The sequence below is a fragment of the Natator depressus genome, chromosome 2 (genome assembly GCF_965152275.1).
Source record: "Natator depressus isolate rNatDep1 chromosome 2, rNatDep2.hap1, whole genome shotgun sequence".
NCBI lineage: Eukaryota > Metazoa > Chordata > Testudines > Cheloniidae > Natator > Natator depressus.
This window is the reverse complement of record NC_134235.1, coordinates 225,612,858-225,638,667: the sequence shown is the minus strand read 5'-3', so window position 1 is coordinate 225,638,667 and position 25,810 is coordinate 225,612,858. Positions and strand designations below refer to the sequence as shown.

At 41.9% G+C, this 25,810-nt stretch overlaps 1 protein-coding gene across 1 annotated transcript in view; it reads right to left on the bottom strand.

Moving 5' to 3' along the window:
• MALRD1 (MAM and LDL receptor class A domain containing 1) overlaps positions 1–25,810 on the bottom strand; it is a 450,886-nt gene that overhangs the window by 376,030 nt on the left and 49,046 nt on the right. The window contains 5 exon segments of the mRNA XM_074946044.1: positions 1,275–1,448; positions 5,966–6,075; positions 11,347–11,493; positions 20,892–21,096; positions 23,364–23,456. Coding sequence (XP_074802145.1) covers positions 1,275–1,448; positions 5,966–6,075; positions 11,347–11,493; positions 20,892–21,096; positions 23,364–23,456 — 729 coding nt within the window.

Genomic DNA, 25,810 nt, shown 5'->3' with positions numbered 1-25,810 from the left:
ATTGTGACTGGGAGGTGAAGTGGTCCAAGTGCCCTGAAATGAGAGGAAAGCTGCTCAACAACTAATAATTGTGATATCTCTGCAGCAATCTCCTTATGGAAAGTTTGAGGACCCTGGCTGTAATCCATAGTTTGACAGTTTTTATTATGACAGTGGCATACAAAATGTAAAGACCAAAACAGGAAGATTGCTTTGCTAAATGCTTTACATTTTAGTTGGTGAGTGATTCATCAGTTGTTTTCTACACCTAGTTAAATGCAGGTATGAGATAATCTGCAAGTCAAACTAAACCCTGTGGTTGGAGATCAATGCTGAAGTATTGATTGTTACTGACTGAAATGTCCAGGAGCCTGCATTCACCCTCCCAGTAGCCAATATCATTAGTTGCTAATTTTTGAGTATAATCATAGAATTACAGAAATGTAGGGCTGGAAGGGACCTTGAGAAGTCATCAACCCCAGCTCCACGTGATGAGGCAGCAACAAGTAAAACTAGACCTTCCTGACAGGTCTTTGTCCAACCTGTTCTTGAAAACCTCCAGTGATCGGGATTCCACAATGTCCCTTGGAAGCCTATTCCAGAGCTTTACTACCCTTATAGTTAGAAAGTATTTCCTAATGTCTAACCTTAATCTTCCTTGCTGCATATTTAGCCCATTACTTCTTGTCCTTCCTTTAGTGAACATAGAACACAATTGATCACCATCTTCTTTATAACAGCTCTTTACATATTTGAAGACTTATCAAATCCCGGCCTCAGTCTTCTTGTCTCAAGACTTAACATGCCCATTTTTTTCATATCATAAAACAGGTTTCCTCAACCTTTCACCATGTTTTTGCCTCCTCTGGATGGTCTCCAATTTGTCCACGTCTTTCCGAAAGTGTGGCACCCAGAATTGGACACAGGACTCCAGCTGAGGCCTCACAAATACTGAGTAGAGCAACACAATTACCTCCCGTGTCTTGCTTACAACAGTCCTGTTAGTAGACCCCAGAGATATATGTTTTTTTCTCAACTGTATCACAAATACTCATCCCATTTTTTAATAGACTGCACATCTGCTACTTGATTTTCATCATAAATGTGTGATTTTAATGCACAAACTTCTGAAACATTGACATTCCTCTTTTATTTCCATATCTATAGAAAAAGCTTAAAGGAATTCTTTATAGAAGTGTAAGCAAAGATTATTTTAAATTAATAAATTAATTCTAAAAGCCATATTAGAATAACTTATTTGTACAGAAAAGAAATATAATTGCCAATAGAGTTACCTGGAAAGGTGGTGACATTTCCTCAGGTTTGCCTTCTATACGAATATTTGCTTTAGTCCACTGCCTCTTGGACAAACCTGTCATGTTACCAAGTTTTTGCAAATCCTCACCAAGGACGGTTCTCTTAAAGACAGAGAGCTGGGAATCCTGAGACAACTGATACCAAAATATTATCTGTTGAAATAAATGTTTATTAAAAAAGTATTGGACAGCTTGCCAACCTACAGCAATTTCAATATACATTTGCACCATTATAATATAAACTAACTTTGCATATGCAGTACCACTGTATTGTGTACACACGCACAAGACTAAATGCAGCAGGCATACAGGAAACACACTTTGAATGTATAGGATCCGAAAGGTAATCTGTGTCAAAAAGGTAAAGCCACTATAAATGTGTAACTATGATTTTTAAAATGTATTTCCATCATAACCTATAGACATCTATCTATGATTTCCCTTACCTCGCTGGGGGCTCTCATCAGGGAGCTCCACCAAGAATAATTTTTGTTTTCAAAACTGTACCCTGAGACATGGGCGAAATATCTGAAAAGGCAGCCTAAGCTAGGCTTAAGGAAAGTCAGAGAATGATGTAAAACCATGAAATACCAAATCAGTCCTCATCTGATCCTCAGTTTTCAGGAACAATCCCGTAAACCTTCCAGGGGCTGAAAATTATGGGAGAGGATTTTTTTTTTTTAAATTATCCTGCTGGTCTCCTGAAATGCAAGTGCAGGGTCAAAGCTTAAAAAGAGGGGACACCAGGATGGAAGCAGCTGGAAAAACTGGTGTGGCAGGCATGGAATCAGGAAGACAGAAGACACAATTCTTTAGCCCTTTAGACAGAAGTGTAATACCGGGATTGTTGGCTCATATATCCCGACCTAGTTTCATTACTTTTTGTTAAGTAGTATTCTGAAAACCATTCTGATCACAAGAACTGGAGAGAAATAAGATTTTCAAGGAAACTACATTTGTCTTATTTTTTCTCATAATTTTTCCCACTTTTTTAGATAATGAAAAGCTAGAATCCTCCAGCTGAAAATTCACTGCAAGCCCTAGATAGTTGCTAATCACTGAATGCAAATGAAGAGATATTCAGCTGGTGAATATAACTGGCTGTTAAGCAGTCTGTTTTCCAGTTTTTTATCCATTCTTTGTGCTGAGTGTCCACAGTGTTCCTTGGATCATAAGATTATACAGAAAATGTTCTCCAATTTACCGATTCTTAAATTACAGGCTGTAAGCAAACAGATCTAAAGAATTCAAACCATTTTAGGTTAACTACCACATAGCACTGTTGTACTGGAGAGTGTTGGTGGCTGCCAGCAAGTCTGTCTTTGATATATAGGCAATCACCGATCTCACTGAAGCTGATGGGTGGGGTAACCATCTTCCATTCAGGCTAAGGCCAGGTCTAAACTAGGAGCACTGTGCCAGTATAGCTATGCTAGGATACCACACCAGCAAAGTGCTCTTAACATGGACACAGCTTATACTGCCAAAACTGAACTTTCATCTGTAGAGCTTATTCCAGTTCTCCCAACCAAAATAAGATATGCCAGCAGAAATGCCAACGTAAGCTGTGTCTATACAAGGAGCTTTTGCCAGAATAGCTATGTCTGTCAGGGATCATATTTCATGACACCCCTGACCAGCACAACCATGCTGGCAGAAGTCTGTAGTGTAGACATCGCCTCAGTGGAAAAAACAATTAAGCCGCTTTCTGGCGTAAAACAGCTGAATTAATAGATGCCACCGCCTAAGGCACCGGGCTGCACTGGAAGGCTTGAGTGAGAATTAACTCAGGGACAATAAGAAGGTTTTCTCTGGGACTGGTTGAGTATACAGGGCCTGGGGCATTCATTTAGTTGCAGCTATGTGTATCAGCAGCAGACAGGACCAGAATGCAAGCAGACAGGAGGAGAAGCAGTATGAAATCAGCCCTGGGAGGAAGCTAAGAGAGAGAGAACTTTTTTTGAGCAGATCAATGTCTGGAAAGGCAGGTTTGGAAATAGCAAGCAAGGAAACTGCCTGCTGTTTGTTCCCACTGTGTTCCGGGAAACAGGACTGCCATGGTGCAGGCCATCCCTCTGTTCCCCCTTGCTGTCAAAGATGGAGATATGAGTGATACCTTGATTTCCTCTCCCCCAGTGTCTAAATAAGTCCAAGCAGGTCTTCAGGTACTACAGAGGGCCCCCTTTGGAGGGTCTCATTTATTAACAGAAAAAGACCAGCACAAAATATAAGCAAGACCTTCGCTCAGCTACCCCACAGCAAAGCCTTCCACGTGTGGGTTTGTCAGTCTTACACCATGGCCCTTTAGTCACAGCGTACTCTCACGTTGAATCCCTGATCTGGAGGCAGGGCCCCTCCAGGGCTGCTCTGCCAGGTGCCACTCACCCAACTCTGGGCGGAGCTGGGGCAAGCACCCGCACCCCGACCCCATTTCCCTGGCAGTAATGCTGGTAGAGTGCAGGGGGAACAGCAGGTGGAAGGGATGGGGAGGGGCCCCCATTTTCTCTGGCCCAGAGCCCCACAAAACAGTAATCTGCCTCTGATCAAAGTCTCACAAAGGAGAAACCAAACCAGCTGGGCTTTCACAAGCTTTCCACAATTTTGTAAATTAATGTTCACTGCTAACTGTTCAACCTTAGTTCTCTACTGTAAATTAAACCATGTCCTAAAGTTGTTGGTGTGCAATACTGTCACTTGCTACCTCTCTGGAGGAAAGCTGCTCTAAAGATGGATGACTTGTAAACACTGGTAGGAGCAAGTCTGGGAGGATTAGCATTTTAGTTTAAAATATTAGCAGGCTTTAAAATTTAAGGCAGGTGAAGGAAGGGCTCTTGTGCCTTGCCATACATACGGGGGTTAGGGTTTCGTGAGTTTAATGTCATCTGTCACACCAAACTTTGTGAAGATGGTGGAGCAGGGTCCCTCTTCCATTATAGTACCAGCCGGCAGGCTGGCCCCACACAAGGAGGAGTTCAAGCTGAACCTTCCAGAGGATATAACCAGCACCTGCTCTTCCCCTGTGCTCTGAGAGACATCCTGCCCATCTCAGACACAATGTCTCCAGGAGTTCCTGCAGGACCAGTATGCTGGCAATGCTTTACAGCCACATTCTGGCCCTCTTATTTCATTACAGGGGGAAGATGCTCAGAGAATGGTCTTCATTTGACTTCTGATTCTTCACTGCACTCTGTAAAGTTGTAAGAATTAAGAGGGGAGCCCCTTTAAGACAGGTGAAAGGGTTAGATTGGCACAAACGGGCTCTAAAATCCCTAGATCCAGCTGAGGTAGGATTCCTCCAGTGAGGGAACTAAGGGAGATAGCAATAGAATCTCTCCCCAATGCCCCATTGCAAACCATTCATTTTTGTTGACATTCCTCTACTTTTCAAAACAGAAAATTCCAAAACAAAAAAAGAATTTTAATTTCATCTTTTCTGACACTTCATTTTCTCACTTTTTTACCTTTTTCACCAGTGAATGCAAAAGAATGAATGATGTTTAGGATTTTGGAGGTTTTCACAACTTCCCCCCCCCTTTTTTTCCACTCTAACTTTTCAACTTTCAAAAAGTTACACAATGGCAAAAGGAAAAAAGAAATATTGTAACTTTGTGACCCTGTAACTTCCCAAAAGTTGGAAGAGTTTTGAAAAGTTAGGGATAGGTGGGGGAGTAAAACCCTCCCTTCCCCCACTAAAAAGGCACAATATTTATTGTTATTACAGTGTTTTCTGTAGTTCTGTGGCAAAAAGGGGACAAAATCTCAACATTTCAAAAAATAAAAAATATATATGTTGTGATCATTTTTGAAAACAAAAAAAAACAAAAAAAGTTCAATTTCAAACTCTTCAAAATTCCAAAACTTCCGACAAAATTGTTTTTCCATTTTTCTACCAGCTTAAATCCTGAGTGTCAACTCTGCTGATTTCTCTCTCACTGCTGGCTTCCTAGTCCTCCTTGCCAGCTCATTCCTCTCCCTACTGCTAATTGCTCTTGTACTCCCCTGCATAGCTGCAAGATTGAGCCCAGGATATGCAAGTTGATTGACTATGATGTGCTCTGTGCATACTGACAATGTGTCAAACACTACATTGATTAAAATACAAAACCCATGCACCTCAAATTATTTTCAACTAAAATGTTAGGGTATTTTGTATATGTGGTGTGGGACTGAACACTACCCAATTAACATTCAGCATGATTCACATGCTGAGACATTTATACAGATAATGATGGAACTCCCACCATGGAGATTTCCTGGTTGGGGTAGAGATGGCAGAAAGGTTCTATGCCGATCTGTGATTTTGGAGGTGTGCTAGGGTAACTCCGGAGGGAATGGGTAGGGCTATGCTTGGCTGTCCACAGTCTCCAGGAGAGTCGCCCTAGTGTAAAAGTAGAATGGTCTGAGATTGCTCTAAACTAGACTGGAGACTGGCCAGCTCCCAGATATCAGGAAAAAAGACAACTTTGTGTGTCCCACACCTACCCCTCCAGCTAGCCCATTCCTGAGCTCATACATTAATCTTGGCCAGAATAAATAATCAGGCCCAATGATCACTTGCTCCACTACTGAAATGCAGCCACTTTTTCAACCACATCAACTATAACAGCATTCAGCAGCACCACACAATACCTGAGGACATGAAGTGATCACAATTAGTATCAAACAGCTACCTGACAATTGACAGAGTCAAAGGACAGCTTAGTAATGATAGGACTCTCGAGGCGGGAAATGACAGGTTTCATGCTTGCCTGTGGTGATCCTCCAAAATAAACGAATGATCCTGAAAAATAAAATCAATGAAATGTTAGAAACGCTGTCCCACAATGGTGAACATTTATGTGAGAGAACTAGCTTTTCCTTAATGATCTCCTCATGCATATTGAACACCTTCATTTATTTTAACAAGTGGAGTAGCATTCTCTTCCATTAGATCATTAGGAAAATTTTGGGACAGACTTTGACTGCCCTGTAATGAGTCTGAAAGGATAGGGTGAGAGTGTAGGGAGCTCTCTTCCCCACTCCCAGTGCCCCCATGTGGGAATTCCTAAGTACAAGGGTGGGGGACATGTGGGAGAAGAAGAAACTAGAGACTCCAACAGCACTCAACACTCTAAAGGGTATGCAACTGGGCTGTTTGGAGTCAAGGTTAAGGGTCTCCCCCTCATTGTTCCTGAAAGTGCACAGAGGCCACTGTTGAGGGAGTAAACACTGGACATCTGCAACGAAAGCTCAAATGCTGGGGTCCAGCACTTCTCCAGAGATGTTCTTCTTGCATCTGCCCTCCTCAGACAGAAAACTTCAGACCTCTGAAGGGAAGAATTAGTGGGGGAAGCAAAAGTGGATGGGAATCTGGGAGGCAGTGACCATGAGATGGTCGAGTTCAGGATCCTGACACAGGGAAGAAAGGTAAGCAGCAGGATACGGACCCTGGACTTCAGAAAAGCAGACTTCGACTCCCTCAGGGAGCGGATGGGTAGGATCCCCTGGGGGACTAACATGAAGGGGAAAGGAGTCCAGGAGAGCTAGCTGTATTTCAAGGAATCCCTGTTGAGGTTACAGGGACAAACCATCCCGATGAGTCGAAAGAATAGTAAATATGGCAGGCGACCAGCTTGGCTTAATGGTGAAATCCTAGCAGATCTTAAACATAAAAAAGAAGCTTACAAGAAGTGGAAGGTTGGACATATGACCAGGGAAGAGTATAAAAATATTGCTCGGGCACGTAGGAATGAAATCAGGAGGGCCAAATCGCACCTGGAGCTGCAGCTAGCAAGAGATGTCAAGAGTAACAAGAAGGGTTTCTTCAGGTATGTTGGCAACAAGAAGAAAGCCAAGGAAAGTGTGGGCCCCTTACTGAATGAGGGAGGCAACCTAGTGACAGAGGATGTGGAAAAAGCTAATGTGCTCAATGCTTTTTTTGCCTCTGTCTTCACTAACAAGGACAGCTCCCAGACTGCTGCGCTGGGCATCGCAACATGGGGAGTAGATGGCCAGCCCTCTGTGGAGAAAGAGGTGGTTAGGAACTATTTAGAAAAGCTGGACGTGCACAAGTCCATGGGGCCGGACGAGTTGCATCCGAGAGTGCTAAAGGAATTGGCGGATGTGATTGCAGAGCCATTGGCCATTATCTTTGAAAACTCGTGGCAAACGGGGGAAGTCCCGGATGACTGGAAAAAGGCTAATGTAGTGCCAATCTTTAAAAAAGGGAAGGAGGATGATCCTGGGAACTACAGGCCAGTCAGCCTCACCTCAGTCCCCGGAAAAATCATGGAGCAGGTCCTCAAGGAATCAATCCTGAAGCTTGAGAGTAAAGTGATCAGGAACAGTCAGCATGGATTCACCAAGGGAAGGTCATGCCTGACTAATTTAATCGCCTTCTATGATGAGATTACTGATTCTGTGGATGAAGGGAAAGCAGTGGATGTATTGTTTCTTGACTTTAGCAAAGCTTTTGACACTGTCTCCCACAGTATTCTTGTCAGCAAGTTAAAGAAGTATGGGCTGGATGAATGTACTATAAGGTGGGTAGAAAGTTGGCGAGATTGTCGGGCTCAACGGGTAGTGATCAATGGCTCCATGTCTAGTTGGCAGCCGGTGTCAAGTGGAGTGCCCCAGGGGTCGGTCCTGGGGCCGGTTTTATTCAATATCTTCATTAATGATCTGGAGGATGGTGTGGATTGCACTCTCAGCAAATTTGCGGATGATACTAAACTAGGAGAGGTGGTAGATACGTTGGAGGGCAGAGATAGGATACAGAGGGACCTAGACAAATTGGAGGATTGGGCCAAAAGAAACCTGATGAGGTTCAATAAGGATAAGTGCAGGGTCCTGCACTTAGGACGGAAGAACCCAATGCACAGCTACAGACTAGGGACCGAATGGCTAGGCAGCAGTTCTGCGGAAAAGGACCTAGGGGTTACAGTGGATGAGAAGCTGGATATGAGTCAGCAGTGTGCCCGTGTTGCCAAGAAGGCCAATGGCATTTTGGGATGTATAAGTAGGGGCATAGCGAGCAGATCGAGGGACGTGATCGTTCCCCTCTATTCGACATTGGTGAGGCCTCATCTGGAGTACTGTGTCCAGTTTTGGGCCCCACACTACAAGAAGGATGTGGATAAATTGGAGAGAGTCCAGCGAAGGGCAACAAAAATGATTAGGGGTCTGGAACACATGACTTATGAGGAGAGGCTGAGGGAACTGGGATTGTTTAGTCTGCAGAAGAGAAGAATGAGGGGGGATTTGATAGCTGCTTTCAACTACCTGAGAGGTGGTTCCAAAGAGGATGGTTCTAGACTATTCTCAGTGGTAGAAGAGGACAGGACAAGGAGTAATGGTCTCAAGTTGCAGTGGGGGAGGTTTAGGTTGGATATTAGGAAAAACTTTTTCACTAGGAGGGTGGTGAAACACTGGAATGCGTTACCTAGGGAGGTGGTAGAATCTCCTTCCTTAGAAGTTTTTAAGGTCAGGCTTGACAAAGCCCTGGCTGGGATGATTTAATTGGGGATTGGTCCTGCTTTGAGCAGGGGGTTGGACTAGATGACCTCCTGAGGTCCCTTCCAACCCTGATATTCTATGATTCTATGATTCTCTCTCTCTCTCTCTGTGTGTGTGTGAAGCACTACAGCTGCCCAGCTATCCCACTCCTCCACATCCCACTTCCAGAAAGGTCCAGTTCTCAGAGTGTAGGAAGGGTGCACCACTAGGAGCGCTGACAGCCTGAGAGATCAAAAAAATACAGACCTCAGCTGGGAGCTCCAAAAGACCACTTTAATTGGTTTTAAATATTGGTGTAAATAATGTTTAGAATCAAAATTCAATGACACTCAGATTAGGTATAGCATTCAGTTTATTCTTAACAAATTCCCACGGCAGCCTAGCAGTGTTTAGGCATGTTAACAATGTTATGAACCAATGAAATAAGCTATACTTTCTCCTGTGGTCCGCAGGCTTCACATTGTTGTCTGTGCTAGTGGGGATGAAAGCTTAATTAAAGATCTAATCTGAATTCTGGCAAACTAACTGCCTTTGGATTGGAACTATAGCAGATGTGCTCAAGACAAAGGTAGGAAAGGATAAACATCTTCAAGGGCCCCTAAAGCTGCACATTTTAGGAGCCATCAATGCTGCCTTCATTGAATACTGAAAAGTTTTTCATGAAAGTCTATGCAAAGTAACACCAAGGGCACATTCTTGCCTATTGATATTACACTCATCGTCTTGTATCTTAGAAAAACAGTTACTGTGCTGGCACAATTATGCACAGTAGCCATTCCCCAGTGATCCATGGGAATGGAGCAGAGGGCTCCCAAGTGAATAATGACATACACAATTATATACAGGTTTAGATTACCCAGGTTGGTACAGGGAGGTGCCAGGCGCACCTTCCTGAACAAACAAAGCCTGCTACTCTCCGCGGCACCAATGACATCCTCACTGATAAGCAGGTAGTGTTTTCACTGGTACTTCATGGGACACAGCTTCAGTCTGTAGGTGAGGTTCCATAGTAGCCCTGCCAGGAGAGGATATGTGGGGGACATATCCTATCCTGAGCCAGCATTACTCACTGTTCAAGCTGTGCTGCTCCCCTCCCACAGCAGAAGGAAATTGGGGCCATATTGCACTTCTATAACTTCCTGCTGGCAGAATTATTGCAACCAGAGGTACCCTACCACCTGCTAAAAGCTGACAGGAGCTGGCATAAATCAGGAGTTAATCTACCCTGCTGAACTGAAGAAATATGGAGAACTACCAGCGAGATCCTCCCCACTCCAGCCCTTTTATACTGTTTAAAAGGGTCAGAGTAGCGTCAAGGAGCCCTAACATCCTCATATCTAACCAGGGGAGGATCCCCCATGCAAGCATGGTGACAGACAGGCAAAAGGAGTGTCGGGATGGGGCTGAGGTTAGGAGGGATCTGTTGAGGTGGGGCCACAGCATGGCAGGAATTATGGGCAGCTCTGCAACTCATAGGGTAGCCTAAGGAGGCTGCTCTAACTTAATCAGGCTCTGAAGACTGCCCAGGTTATGCCTGGGACTCCTTCTGCCCCCCAGGATTAGGAGTGCACAAAGGTGGCTTCAAAACTCCTTAGCATCCTTTTCTTGGGCTGCAAGTTCTACGTTGTGCCTCTTAATTCTGCAGGGTTTGAATGGAGTGCAGGAAATAATGTGTGGGGCCACGTACTGAATGTTCGGAATAAAAATGAAATATTGAAGAGCTGCTCATTAAGTAGTGGGAAAGCTTTATCCAAAATTGGCCTTGGAGAATGCCCTAAAGGCGGTCAGGTTTTGGATTAGTCTATTCTCCTCTGGACAGTGCATAATAAATCCTATATTTGATAATGCTGCAATCATAGAACGCTTGACACTGTAGGTTATCATGTAAGACATTTTAAGTATTGCACAGCACTTTGTAAAAGCATTTGACTTTTGCAAAAGAATGCAAATGAGCCCTCTCTATTTAAATTCCTTTCCCTCTGCTGAACACACTGCACAACAACAATGAGATAGCTACTGACTGAGATAGAGCAACAATGCAAAGGATACTGTACATTCTCCGCCTGTCCCAAGCAAAAGTGATCAGGATGTCTGTACTGCAGAAAAAGAAAACTGTTTAAATTATTTACCGTGGATTCAGTCCTGGCTTTAGTGGAAAATTTGCCTGAGAAATAACTAAAAGAGTAGGCTCTGTCTAAATACTGGATATAATGGTGGTTCACTGTATACATGAAAGAAGTTGGCTGCCTCCGTCCAGTGAGCAAGAGCTGAAGAAATCAAAACCAACATTACAACCAGCATTAATTAGCACCTCACTAGCTGTCTCGAAATTAATCATGGTATAGGCATAGAAACTTAAACTCCAATGACTTCTCTGGGGACTTCTCAGGAAGAGCACAGCTGAGGAACATTAAGGGGCCAGAGGGAATAAGCTTGTACGGATGCTATCCATGTTACCTATATTATGTCGTTTTTAGTCTCCAGTGCTGTCAGTCAGGCATCCTTCATGGACATTAAAATTCACTTTTAGAAGGGAAACTATGCAAGAGAGACTCACCGTGTTCACTGTTGGTTGTATGATCTCTGTTAGGAAGTTTTGTGTCATTGGATGTCTCTCCTTTTATTATATTCCATTTAGCATCTTCTGTGTTTAATGGCTTCCATCCACAAAAACCAGACTCAAAGTTACATGTAGTATAATTTGCTATTGTAAGCAGAAGAATAAGGAAAGTCATATATCACAGTTTTATGCTGGAATTGTCACCCTTATTCTCCTCAAGTGCAAAATGGTCTGCCCTATTTTAAAAAAAAGAACTAATGGTATGTTTATTGCAATCTGAATCACTTTTCTGGGGAGAACGGGGGGAATAACCAATGTTCTAAAAGTGTATGTAACATACGAAACAAGTTTGTCCATCCTCAGTTGTGATACACGTAATTCTAAGAAAAGCAGCCTGTATTAATTAAGAAGTTCTTGATTTTAATGGTGAAATCTTAACGAAGTTCTGTCAACAGGTGATTCATTTGCAAGTAGTAACAAATACTTCCTGAAATCACTAAAAAGGAAAACTTTTTTACAGGAGAAAGCTCATTAAGAATATATGGTAAAAATGTCATGGGCCTAAATAATTTAGATTCATTGAAAGTCCATGGAATTTAAGGCCTAAGTGCTTAAGTCACTTTTGAAAATGGGATTTAGGCTCCTTAATCACTTAGACACTTCAGAAAATTTTACCCAAAACATACAAGGCAATTAAACTGCAGTCAAGTTGTCTGAATGGCTTCAGATTAGACCATTACACTCTCTCAATTTTCTACTTAACTCAAAGAAGGCATTATCTCCAGAATTATAGCCAAATTAAATAATTTATTAGTATAATACATTATCAAAGTTTTCTTCCCAAGCACAGAACAACTGGAAATGTATTATATATCTTTTTAAATCCTTTAGGGCATTTATCACAGTTGTGGAAAGTACTGTAGGGATTGTACACAGTTGTGGCAAAGATCCAAAAGCATTTATTACATCATGCAACTATTATCCCAGATTCCATTTTTCAAATTGTGAGAAGCAGAGCACTAACATAAAATAGAATATAGCTCTGATCGCATGACTCGGCACTAAGATTCCTCACGCTATGCAGACAAAGGCTCTCCCAACTACTGATAAGTCCTATGCCAAGAAACAAAACACTTAAAGCAGCACCACTGAATTAGATGTACAACGCACATTTAATTTTAACCTAATACACTGGTCCCCATTTGCTATCACATATTAGTTAAAGATGGTATTTATATTATTAAATTTATCTAATTAAGAAATGCTTAGGCTTTTGACAAGGTATCTTGTTAATTAGACTTCAATTGCTAATACACTAAAGTAGAGTATGCAAATTGCTATCCAGTTTAAACTATCTTGCTGTGTACTAATTAAATACCTAGATCCCCAGGCATTATGCTTACTTAGGCAGTCATTTGATGTAGGGAATATGAAAAAAATGTAGAATGCATTTAGATTTGCTTTACTTAAAAGAACATCTATTTCCTCTGCCTCCCCCATCCCTCCTCCTCCAAATCCTGGCAAAGATCTTCTGCATGAGAAACTGAGGACTTGTCTACGCAGCCAGCTAGTGCGCAGCAAGCCAGGGTTTAAATCTATAGCGCACTAGTTTGCCACACAATAATTGGCCATGTGGATCCTGCTACAACACACTGAGTTCCATAGTGCACTTGGACCAACTGCTAGCAGCAGCAGCTCAAAGCACACTACAGAAGTTGAGTGTGGTAACAGGGTCCACATGATAACTTAGCGAACAGCAGGCTAGTGCACTGTACCTTCACACCATGGCTTGCCATGCACTAGGGGTAGGTCTACACAACAGCGGGGATTGACGCTCTGAGATCGATCCACTGGCGATCGATTTAGGGGGTCTAGTAAAGACCTGCCAAATCGACTGCAGATTGCTCTCCATTTGGCCCCTATACTCTACCCCCGACAAGAAGAGTAAGGTAAGTCAAAAGGAGATTTTCTCCCGCCAACCCCCCAGGGCGTAAACCCCACGGTAACTCGATCTAAGGTACATGGACTCCAGCTGCATTATTCATGTAGCTGGAGTTGCATAGTGTAGGTCGACTTACCGCCGTAGTGTAGATGTAGTCTATGTCTCCATGTGGACAAGCTCACACAGTACTCATCAAAAAGACCTTCCATAGTAAGCGATATTATTATTTGTATGTACACTATCCAAGTGCTAGAAACTTTATATATTAGCCAGAAGTCTCCTCTCATAAGGGACAGACCTGTCCAAACCTAAAATCCCTGTTTAAATACACAGGTGTTGTTAGATATTTGGCTGTGTGTGTGTGTGTTTTTTGTGTGCTGCCCCAGCTCTGCGCAGACCTCAATTGAACTGCCCAATGACCACAAGACTTTAGTAGCAAAGGCGCCTGGCCAGGTTTATTGTCAACCAAGCATGGTAATAGCACCTGGCAGACTCTACAAGGATACGACGACATATATGCCCATGACAATAGACGCAGCTCAGTCAGTGGCGGGACTTTCCACTGCCCCCTAGGCTGGAAGAAGGGTTAAGGCGAGGTATTCCAACTTTTACAGACTGAGACAAACAATGTAGGATCAACAGCTTACGTATTACCTTACGCGTTTTATGACATGATTGTTACCTCCCATTGTACTTTCCTTCTGATGTTAAAGACAAACATTCCCATTCACCACCTGTCTTTGTACTTTTACTCCCGAGGTATTAGACGAAATATAACTATTCATCACTTTTGTCAAATCATTTTATTGCTAGGCTGAGGTGTTCTTGTACTGGCCTGGTGGAATGTGTTTACATATTCAGTGTGCTTTAGCAATGATAGCAATACTTGTGCTGAGTTAATGTACCAGACACTGCCTTGCAGGCAAGCATCTGCTTTTGACATGGCCTGACTGTTGCTTATAGCATAACTTTTGCTGACGTTAGTTCAGGCCCCAGGCACCAAGCTCATGCTTCAGGCTCTTTCTTTCTACTTCAATAGGCTGTCTTCACTGCTTGGATTTTAAATCTGGATATAGATTTCCCTTTTTTTAAGAGTCTGTAAGGAATAAAGACAGTACTAATGCTGACTAAATACTTTACTGAATGACAGAAGAACCACCTCAAGTAGAATTCCAGAAGGTTCTATCTTGACTCCCTTTTTATTTAATGTGTGCTTATGTCAAGAGCTGAAAGTAAGCCGGTACGGTGTTCCAGTAAGAAAGTGGCTGCCAGTATGAGCCAGTACAGAGCCGACATTAAAGTGCTGCCAAGGCAGCGCTTTAAGCACTGTACCAGCACAGCCACTGACAGCAGAGGCAAAAGGGGCAGCTGCCCCAGGGCCCGGTGATTTAAAAGGGCCCAGGGCTCCTGGCAGCGGCTGGAGCCCCGGGCCCTTTAAATTGCCGCTGGAGCCCTGGGCGGCACGGGCCGAGCAGCACTGAAGGGCTGGCTGGGGGAGTCTGGCCCCAGCCCCGCCCTTCCACCTGAGGACCCGCCCCTTCTGCGGGCCCAGAGCCACCTCCCCTCCCCCACCTTGCCCAGTCCTTTAAGTTACTTTCACCCCTGCTTAGGTCCATTGTCAAGTTTAATGCAGAGATATGGGTCACAGTGTCTCTCTGTTGCTCAAAAGCTTGTCTCACTCACCAACAGAAGTTGGTTTAATAAAAAAAATATATATTACCTCACCCACTTGTGTGTCTAATATCCTGGGATTAACAAGGCTACAACTATACTACACATACATTTAATCAAACATTCTGAGTTTCACAAAACAAGTTAACGCTCTGTGAACCTTTTTTTCTCCATAAATGAAATCCATGTTCAACTATGCATTCAAAAAGTCATTCTATAAAACAGTTGAAACACAAAGCTTGTGTTACACTATATATACAATGAAGAAATCCATGAAAAAAATCTTGTATGCTGCTCAATCTATAATTCACAAACATTACACAGATCAAGACCTGATGGACAGATGTTAGCATGTCCTGCAAATTAACGTGTCTCATGTAGAAGGTATAAACATTTACTAAAATAAATATTCAGGATCAAGTAAACCATCCACCCACTTTAAACTCCCCAGCAAAATAAATATGTATATACTTTCATCTTTTAAAAGTTCATCTTTAAAATTTCAACTTTTTAAGTTTTCAAGTATTTGCAAGTGTAAATTGGCATCCTGCAGCAAAATGTGCATATTTCCAAAATTATCCAAATAATTGTCTGACTTTAGAGTATTTGCTACTCAATGATTTACATCTTCACTAAGCCTCATAAAATCTAATTTCTAGAGATGGAGCAGGTGAATTCAGAAGAGTTAAACCTCTTCTCAATAGGAGTGGTCTTAAGGGGCTTCTCACCAGACTTTCCAAACAGCAATAGGTGCTGTTTATTTTTTGGAAACAGTTACAGAAAGTCACTCCTCATAATGATGTTGTAGCTCTATGAATGTTGATTGGTCTAACTTGTTGGTAATGTTTATACTATCTAACACTATAGTCTAACCCAGTGGTTCCCAAACTTGTTCCGCCGCTTGTGCAGGGAAAGCCCCTGGAGGGCCGGGCCGGTTTGTTTACCTGCCGCATCCACAGGTTCAGCCGATAGCGGGCTCCCAGTGGCCGCGGTTCGCTGCTCCAGGCCAATGGGAGCTGCTGGAAGCGGCGGCCAGTACATCCCTCGGCCTGCACCACTTCCAGCAGCTCCCATTGGCCTGGAGCAGCGAACCGCGGCCACTGGGAGCCGCTATCGGCTGAACCTGTGGATGCGGCAGGTAAACAAACCGGCCCGGCCCACCAGGGGCTTTCCCTGAACAAGCGGCGGAACAAGTTTGGGAACCACTGGTCTAACCAAATATGGTAACTGAATTCCATACAAAAAAGTTTGCTTCATTAGCTATTATGGCATTTGCAGAAGATCCTTCATATTAGGTGGACAAAAATTTAAAAATATCACTATACTGTTACCCATCCTTCAAGTTAGTTTTCTAAATGCTGAATGCATGTTTTTTTATTTATCAATGAATGAATTGTGATCCATTCATTTATTGGCACCCATCGTGAAATGGGAAATTTAGCAATAGTTTTGAAAAGGACCTATGCAAACAGGAAATTTTTAAAATGTAGAACCTGAAACTGCAAACATGTGCCTTAGTAATTTACTCACATGAGTAGGTTGATTTCAATGGGACTACTCACATGAGTAACTTTATTCACACGCACAAGTGTTTGCAGGATCAGGCCCTTATTTTTCAGAAGTTTAGAAGAAGAAATGCATTTTAGGTATCTGAAGAACTGCATTGCACCTCTGAACTAATAGTTATATAGAAGTACAATAAAAAATTACCTATTTCATATGGTAATAATATATATTTTTATATCATCATTTGTGTCAAGTTAGCATCAATGAAGGAAAACATTATGTCCTCCCCTCTTACTATAAAGAAGTAGTTGCATTAAAAGAAATCTTGAAAGAACAGGAAATATCCTGTAAATCACTAGGCAACAGCTGGCTGCCTCTGTGTTAATTCAGAATGGAAAACTGCCAGCACAGTACCATAAGAGTCCTTCACGAGAAGGAAAATACTGAGAATAAATGTGTCCAAGAATAGATCCTAAAAAATGTACCAATGTGCTGAGTAGGAATTTTGTATCAAAATTCATGTAAAAAATTTAATGCACTCAAAATATTGATGAGGTCATTTTTATGACTACATTGAAAATGAAAGACAAGGTGGGAGAGGTAACAATTTTTTCTGGACCAATCTCTGTTGGTGCAAAAGGCCAGATTTACCTTACAAACTTACATTGGTATAACTACATCACTCGGGGGGGGGGCAATTCACACTCCTGAGTGATGTAGTTATACCAACCTAACCCCCAGACTAGACAGCGCTATATAGATAGGAGAGCTCCCATATACATGGCTACCGCCTCCCATGGAGATGGATTAACCACACCAAAGGGAGAAGCTCTCCCATCAGCGTGGTAGTATTTTCACTAAAGCTGCAGAGCTGAATGTGTAGACAAGCTCACAGATGAGCTTTTTAGCTTATGCAGAGCTTTTCTTCAGGTCTGAGAAAGGTAGTCAGAGCCTCACAGATAAATACAAGGTGAAGCAGAATGTTTAGCATAAGTAGTTAAATATTTCAAGGGACCACTGAAGGCAAAGTAGCAAATTAACACCTCCCCAGTCACAGGACGGAAGGAGAATAAAAAGCTGGGGGGAGAAGGGGGTTAGTTTACATTGAAAATGTGCATATTTGGGGGTGGGGGGAAGGACACTTTGTGCATTAGATTTTTTGCGTTAAATAGCATGGAAACTGTCAGAAGGATGGATTTCCTAAGCGGGGGAAGACCAATCAATGGAATGATCCTAACAATGGAATTCTTATGTTCACTGAAGTTCGATCCGTGCGGTATCCAAGACCATAAAGATACCTCACATGATCTAATCTTAAAAAAATATTATTTGTAAAGATTTGTTCCCTTTCCCCTTCCCTCCCACAGAGCACTGTCTCACTAAGGAGCAGCATATACCTGCTATATGAGTCACTGTTACTCACTCAAATTTCAGAAAAGCAGCCTCACAACAAGATACATTTTTTAACTTGATGTAACCCAGCTCAATAGGAAGCACATAATTCCTGTATCTCAAATTAAATCCAGTGTGGTAGTTTTCCCCTCCTAAAATATAACTAGAACCCTGTCAGTATGCAACACTTGTGCCATGTGGTGAAATCATTGTCACCCACCTACACAATGCCTGAATGGTGCTGCCTGAGGCTTTTTGTATGCAATCTACATGGGCAAAGAGGAGGAATGGACTCCTGTCATAAATATAAAGGGAAGAGTAATCACCTTTCTGCATACAGTGCTATAAAATCCCTCCTGGCCAGAGGCAAAGTCCTTTTACCTGTAATGGGTTAAGAAGCTAAGATAACCTCGCTGGCACCTGACCAAAATGACCAATGAGACGACAAGATACTTTAAAATCTGGAGAGGGGGGAAACAAAGGGTCTGTCTGTGTGATGCTTTTGCCGGGAACAGATCAGGAATGTTCTTCAGAACTCCTGTAAAAAGTTAGTAAGCAATCTAGCTAAAAAAGCGTTAGATTTCCTTTTGTTTAAATGGCTGGTAAATAAGCTGTGCTGAATGGAATGTATATTCCTGTTTTTGTGTCTTTTTGTAACTTAAGGTTTTGCCTAGAGGGATTCTCTATGTTTTGAATCTGATTACCCTGTAAGGTATTTACCAGCCTGATTTTACAGAGGTGATTCTTTTACTTTTTCTTTAATTAAAATTTTTCTTTTAAGATCCTGATTGCTTTTTCATTGTTCTTAAGATCCAAGGGTTTGGGTCTGTGTTCACCTATGCAAATTGGTGAGGATTTTTATCAAGCCTTCCCCAGGAAAGGGGGTGTAGGGCTTGGGGGGATATTTTGGGTGGGGGGGGGAAGACGTCTCCAAGTGGGCTCTTTCCCTGTTCTTTGTTTAACACACTTGGTGGTGGCAGCATAGGGTTCAAGGACAAGGCAAAGTTTGTACCTTGAAGTTTTAACCTAAGCTGGTAAGAATAAGCTTAGGGGGTCTTTCATGCAGGTCCCCACATCTGTACCCTAGAGTTTCAGAGTGGGGAAGGAACCTTGACAACTCCTCTCCAGACCTAAAGGACAATTACATAAGCAGAGCTCTTGCCAATGAACCAAAGCAGGTTTTGAATGCATCTCACCTCGTGGCAACCCTTCCACAGTGCCCTATCTCCTCCCCCTAATACTGCTGAAGAGCACAGCTCCATGGCCCGCAAGAGGTTCTGAGGCATCCTGCTGGCCTCTCTGAAGCCTGTCCTGCTGTGTTTCAAGCTTTCCACATCTGTGTGAAGAGACAGAATTCCCGCATCACAAGTTCCAGGGAGAAAAACCTGTTGGTTTCTGAGCAAGTACACTCGTTCTACTCCATAATCAGGAAACATTGATATTTGAGTCGGTTTTCCTTTGTGAGAAAATATAGGTTCTTTACCAGAGTAAATAATGCATCTAACTCTCCTGCTTGCTGTGTGTGAGAGAAAAGGGCAGAGAAGAATCAGAAGGAGCTATGAACAGTGTATATGAAATGTAATGAAAGGAAAACCATTAACTATATGTAATTGTGGCAAGTTACCTTTGCTTTTTCATTTATATAATACATGCTCTTAACAACCAGTCCTCACTGAGCAGGGCTTTATTCACTTTCATAAACAATTTTTGCCTCAAAAACATTTTATTGGATTCCAAGACAATATCCATACCATTATTCTCTTATATAGTTACTTTACATGAACCCATTGCTTGTTATCATTAAGTGTCCATCTGATTAAAAATGGATCCTTAAAGCATTGAGGAATACACAATGCATAGAGCACTCTGTATTGGGCCCTGTTCCTCCTCCTCAGGAAGGCAGGATTAAGCCTGAAGCAACCAGTAAGGCTTGAAACAGGGAAGTGCCAAAGTTATAGGCACTGGCTTGGGTTCTAAATTGGAGATAAACAGCATGACTTTCCTTATTTACATGGTTGGTTAAGTGATCAAAAAATAATGATTCAGACTGCAAGGCTGGTACAGGGGAAAATCATCTATAATTTTTAATTCTTTTCAAATAATTGTAACAGAAAATTGTATTGACTGCAGTCTCATTCCAACCTAATTTTAGGTGCCTACACTTTTAGGTGCATAGAATTTCTGATTTGAACCTGCAAGAAGCATTATATATGCAACTATCAGTATCTTATCTGTCATCTGCATCAATAAATGCAAACATTTGGAATTTCAGAAATGTAGCCAACACACACATAAGTATGCCATATAATCTTCATTTAGAAGCCAGAGCATCCATTAAAATTACTTCCATATGCAGCTTTAATCCAAGGCAAGCTCATCAATATGAGCATTGTCTATTAAATTTAATTACTTTCCTGTGGCTTGCATGGTAGAATTGTGGCTACTAAGCAAAGTAAGCTTCAATTAAAAATGTCATGGCTAAGCTACTGCTACTAAACTGAAGCAGTTGCTAATTAAAGGCAGCCTCCAAACGAAGGTCCACAGAAATATTATATTGCCACATTACACACATGTACACGCTCTCATTCAGTCAGAGACCTATGAAATTAGAGAAAAATTCAAAGTTTAGATGAAATTAGAGCAAAATCTAAACCCCGATTTTTAAAAAAAATCCCTTATAGATATATAAATAATTAGGGATACGTCTGAAACACAAACATCATACAAATCTCTGTGCCCCTCCAAACTATTTAGGATTTATTATCTGGATCTGAATCTTGTGCTGGAGCCTAGATAAATAGGAGTAAAAAGAAGTGGAAAGAAAGATGGTGTGATTAGTTATAAAAAATTTTACATGAGCTTGTAAATCATCCTAGGCCCAAACCTTCTGGATGAAAGCTGCTATATAAATAAGGTACTATTATTACCAGTTTTCTATCCAGTTCTTCTCTGGTTATGACACAAATGTTATCCTTCTATACCACAGTGCTTTTTGGCATCCTCTCTTTATAAAACAACTTAATTCACTTACAACAAGTTGTTGGATTTTCATCACTTCCATCAGAACTGTCCAGCTGGTAATCACAGGCTGATCCACTGGCAACACACTGGCCATTGGCACAAGTGAACTCCTCTGGGGAGCAGAGCTCTGGTGATTCTGTTGCCCAGTCTGAGAACTGGACGTTATCCAGACAGATAAGACCGGTCCTGCTCTGAATAGTTCCTTCAAACACAAGCTGTGAGAATTGTTATTGGTTAAAATATTTGCATAAATATATGAACTGACAGAAAAAAAACAGGGATTTTTCTTTCACAAAATGTGAAAAGATTTATTATAGATGGTGCAGGTGGCTGCCCTTTATAAGACTCTTATAGCTACTTATATCTTTGCCAAACAAACTGTTTAGGCTGTGTAACAAAGTTCCTGCTCTATCTTGGTGGGTCTTGCGCTTATTGGCGGATTTGCTCGCCTTGGAGCATCATGGCAGCCCTCAGCCTGGCCGTTTTTCTGAATTCACAGTCCAGCTCGACTCCTCCTGTGTCTGACCAGGAGTTGGGAGGATTTGGGGGGAACCCAGGCCCGCCCTCTACTCCGGGTTCCAGCCCAGGGCCCTGTGGAATGCAGCTGTCTAGAGTGCCTCCTGGAACAGCTGTGTGACAGCTACAACTCCCTGGGCTACTTCCCCATGGCCTCCTCCCAACACCTTCTTTATCCTCACCATAGGACCTTCATCCTGGTGTCCGATAATGCTTGTACACCTCAGTCCTCCAACAGTCCGCGTTCTCACTCTCAGCTCCTAGTGCCTCTTGCTCCCAGCTCCTCACACGCGCACCACAAACTGAAGTGAACTCCTTTTTAAAACCCAGGTGCCCTGATTAGCCTGCCTTAATTGATTCTAGCAACTTCTTGATTGGCTGCAGGTGTTCTAATCAGCCTGTCTTAATTGTCTCCAGAAGGTTCCTGATTGTTCTGGAACCTTCCCTGTTACATTACCCAGGGAAAAGGGACCTACTTAGCCTGGGGCTAATATATCTGCCTTCTATTACTCTCCTATAGACATCTGGCCTGACCCTGTCACAGCTGAAATTTCCCATGCTGGGTGTCTGCTTCACAATGAATTATTTTTTAAAGGTTCATCTGCTTCCAAGAGTGTGGCTAGAGAAAAATATATTGCCCATGTTAATTTTTTTTACAACTGTTTCACTGATAAGATGCAGCTCCTCCATGCCTCAGAGCTACCACTTACTCCACAGGTAGAGGACTATGCTGAAAAAATTGTATGTTATCATGAAATTAAAGATTATTATAATGCACATAGGCGCTGACTTCCTCTCTAGCGGGGGGTGCTCAAACACCGCTCCATCCAGGCCCTGCCCCCACTCAACCCCTCCTCCTAGCCCCCACCCCACCCCATCTCTTCCTGATCCTGCCCCACCTCTTCCCACCCTCTCCCCCCGAGCGCACCCCATCCCAGCTCCTGCCCCTCCCTCCCAGTGCCTCCTGCATGCCACAGAACAGCTCAGTGGGGCTGCCGGTGGGTGGGAGGCACTGGTTGGAGCTTGGCTGCCAGGGAGTGCTAAGCACCCACTAATTTTGTTCCATGGTGCTCCAGGGCTGGAGCACCCACAGAATCGGCACCTATGATAATGCGTATGCGCAAGAGAGGCAAAATAAGGTTGTACAGGTAACCTTTATTCTGGCATTTCCTAACTTTTGAGTACAAATTCAATGGGGGGGGTTGTTTGTTTGTTTTTTATGTAATAACTCATAGGGCGTAAGCCCTGTTCTTTATTCAGCTTAATTCAGCTTTCTTACTTTACAGTTTCCTTGGCACATAATCTATGCAATATAAAGGGCTTATTGTGGTTTGCTCATTCACTGAAATTAATTGATTCTAGTACACTAATAAAGTCTAGGGAAACTGATTGTTTAGATACCTTTCAGTAACTGTAATGAGCCAAATATTCTCTTTCCCCACAAATTTTTTTTAATTGATGGAGTTTGCATATACCTTACGTATAAAATACCAGAACAAATACATTACTAAAACAAGATTAGAAGAGAGACCTAATAATTCACTGAAGATTTTAAGAACTAAATTCTGGAAAAATTTGCATTCTTCTTTGAACCAAAAGAATCAAAGGGGCTATGTCCTCTCACTGACACTGGTGTTCATCAGGAATAACTCCACAGAAATTACTGGAGTTCCACGGGTGTTAAATGGTGTAAGAAGTGAGAGAAGAATCAGGGCCAAGCTGACTACTGTATGGGGATACATCTTTTACACATTTGTAATTAAAGCTACTGGCTGCAGGATGCTTTGTTAGTTTGTTTTCTGTTGAACTATAACCAGAGCCTAAGTTGCACCCAGTCAATTAAAATCAGAGAGCCATTGAGAATAAACATGATTTTAGTAAGTTATCTTAGTTTCCTAGAAACTTTAAAAACAATAACAAAATTATGCATTTGCAGAAGACAAGTGCTTGCCTTTTTCACTCATACCTTTAATTTTTTCATACTTGCTGGTACCTGCACATCTGCTCTGACCCACTCATTGTTAGTTGATGTGTTGGTTTCCCACAGCACTTGTTCCTCCTGTCAGATGTAGAATAAGAAGTTACAATGAAAAAGTTTATCTCCCTATGAGTTATCTGAACTTTTTTCCCCCTTGATCTTTTCATACCACAACCAGAACTTCACATCTGCCCTGTCCGTGAGGAAACATGACTGCGTGTTTTTATTTGTAATCTTTACATTACTCTTCCAGCCTGGAATCCAAGGGAGAGATGGGAGAAAGAGACACATTTTCAGTGATTAAACAAGTTAATTGTTTAATTAATCAGGAGATAACTTGGTAGCAGTATAATTAATTGCTACGCAAATTGCCGCCATTTTTGCTGAACTTAGCTTGAATTTAGTGAGATGTTTCCACTAAATATTGTGGGCTCTCATTGAAATCAAAGGTATGATGGGGCAAATCTCCCACAGATATTAATGAGAGGAGGATGGGGTCCTTATGTGTTTGGGGCTGTTGGTTTATTAACTATTTATTTATTATTAATTATTATAATTTTAACTAAGCATAGTAACATGTGTTACCATTACATTTAATCTGCTTACCTGTAACTGAATCTAGGGCTTGACAAAATTGCCAGATCAACTCTACTGAAAACTGAGGTTATTTTCTATTCACAGAACAAGTGAAGTATGGACAGTGGCACTGAGAACTTCCCCACCAAGCAACAGCAATGTGCTTGAGCCCTGGTCTCCATTCCCACTCTGTCTTTGAACTGTGTGCTACAAATGGCAACAAGAGGACCAGTTATGCTTTTGCTCACCTTATGCAAACTATCTAAATCCCTTTGATTTGATAATTTTATGAAAACTCTCATGATTATTCTGCTTCTGGTCACAACCACAACTAGACAGTTCAGAGGCCAGTTTAAATAAACAAACTGAACTTTTACACATTTCATAAGAAGGTTCAACGAATGAGCAGAAGAAACAGGACGGAGAACATTAAGGAAAATATTATAATTCCATTATATAAATCAATGGTGCAGCTTCTATCTGGAATATGGTGTGCAGAACTGGCCACCCCATCTCAAAAAGGATATTGCAGAGGGGGGCTTAGAATGTTCTCTGTACAGTTTGTTTGTCTGAAACTTGTATTGCTTTTGAATGGATTAATCCTCCTTCTCCCTCTCCAGCACATTCCTTTTCTTTTGCTCATTTCCCCAATCTCCCCTTTAGAACATTCTACACATTCTTCCAGCATCTGCCCGCCTGGAGATCTCTGGGATATATTTTAGTGATTAGGACTGGATGGAGAGCAAAACTACTGTTGCTTAAAGCACATATTGTTGAAGCATATAAATATTAAATAGATAGGGATATTGGGACCTGGCTGTGAGTGTCCAGCTTCCTTTCTTCCAATAGTATCTTTTTGAGATGGACATGGGCAAGAGTTGTGGGATGTCTTCCTTTTTCTTACAGTGCATTTCAGCTGCTATCCTTACAGTTGGCAGAGATAACTATATCTTTTCCCTTAACTATTTCCTTCTGAGCTCCAGTTATAAAAATAAAATATTCATTATTTTGACATATCTCTACAAGTGCATTCACACACAAGGCTGTGGTGACTGCACTGAATTCCTCCTGCTACTTTCATTTCAGTAAGTAATATGGAACAAATACTTGTTTCCCCCCATGATGACTAAGGGACCACTTTTCACTATGCCTGCAGGGGAGTTTTTTGTAAATGTTATTGAACATTTGAAGATACTTCTGTGCATGTGGGTGAGGACAGGCCTTCAAATATAAACCTAGTGGAAGGTTAAGAATTAAGTTATCTTTTACTGCCTTCTCTCCACCTGCTTTGTAGACCATATAATAAAGTAAAATCACTCCAAAAATAAAATGTTCTTTTAGCCTGTTTTTGTTCTTTCGTCACCAGGGCTCTTCTCTGGGGTAGGTATAAGCTATGAATCATTTCAAATATTTATGAAAAACCTTTTTAAAAGTATTGCCTTTGATGAGCTGGTGGCTCAGTCTCTCAGACTGATATCAGGGAAAACAAAATTAACCTGCAAGAAAAAGCACTCTTTTGGGGTTCAGCCTATCACATCTGCACACAACATAATCAGTTACTGCTCAGTTCTTTTAATTTTCAGGAGGGAAAAGGCTTCAACCCCTTTGTCCCAGTTTTACTTCTAGGGATACAAGTTCTGCAGTTTTCAGAGTTAGTCTGTATCGGCAAAAAGAATGGGAGTACTTGTGGCACCTTAGAAATTAACAAATTTATTAAAGCATAAGCTTTCTTGGGCTACAGCCCACTTCATTGGATGCATAGAATGGAACATATAGTAAGAAGATTTTATATATATATATACACACACACACATACACATACATACAGAGAAGGTGGAAGTTGCCATACAAACTGTAAG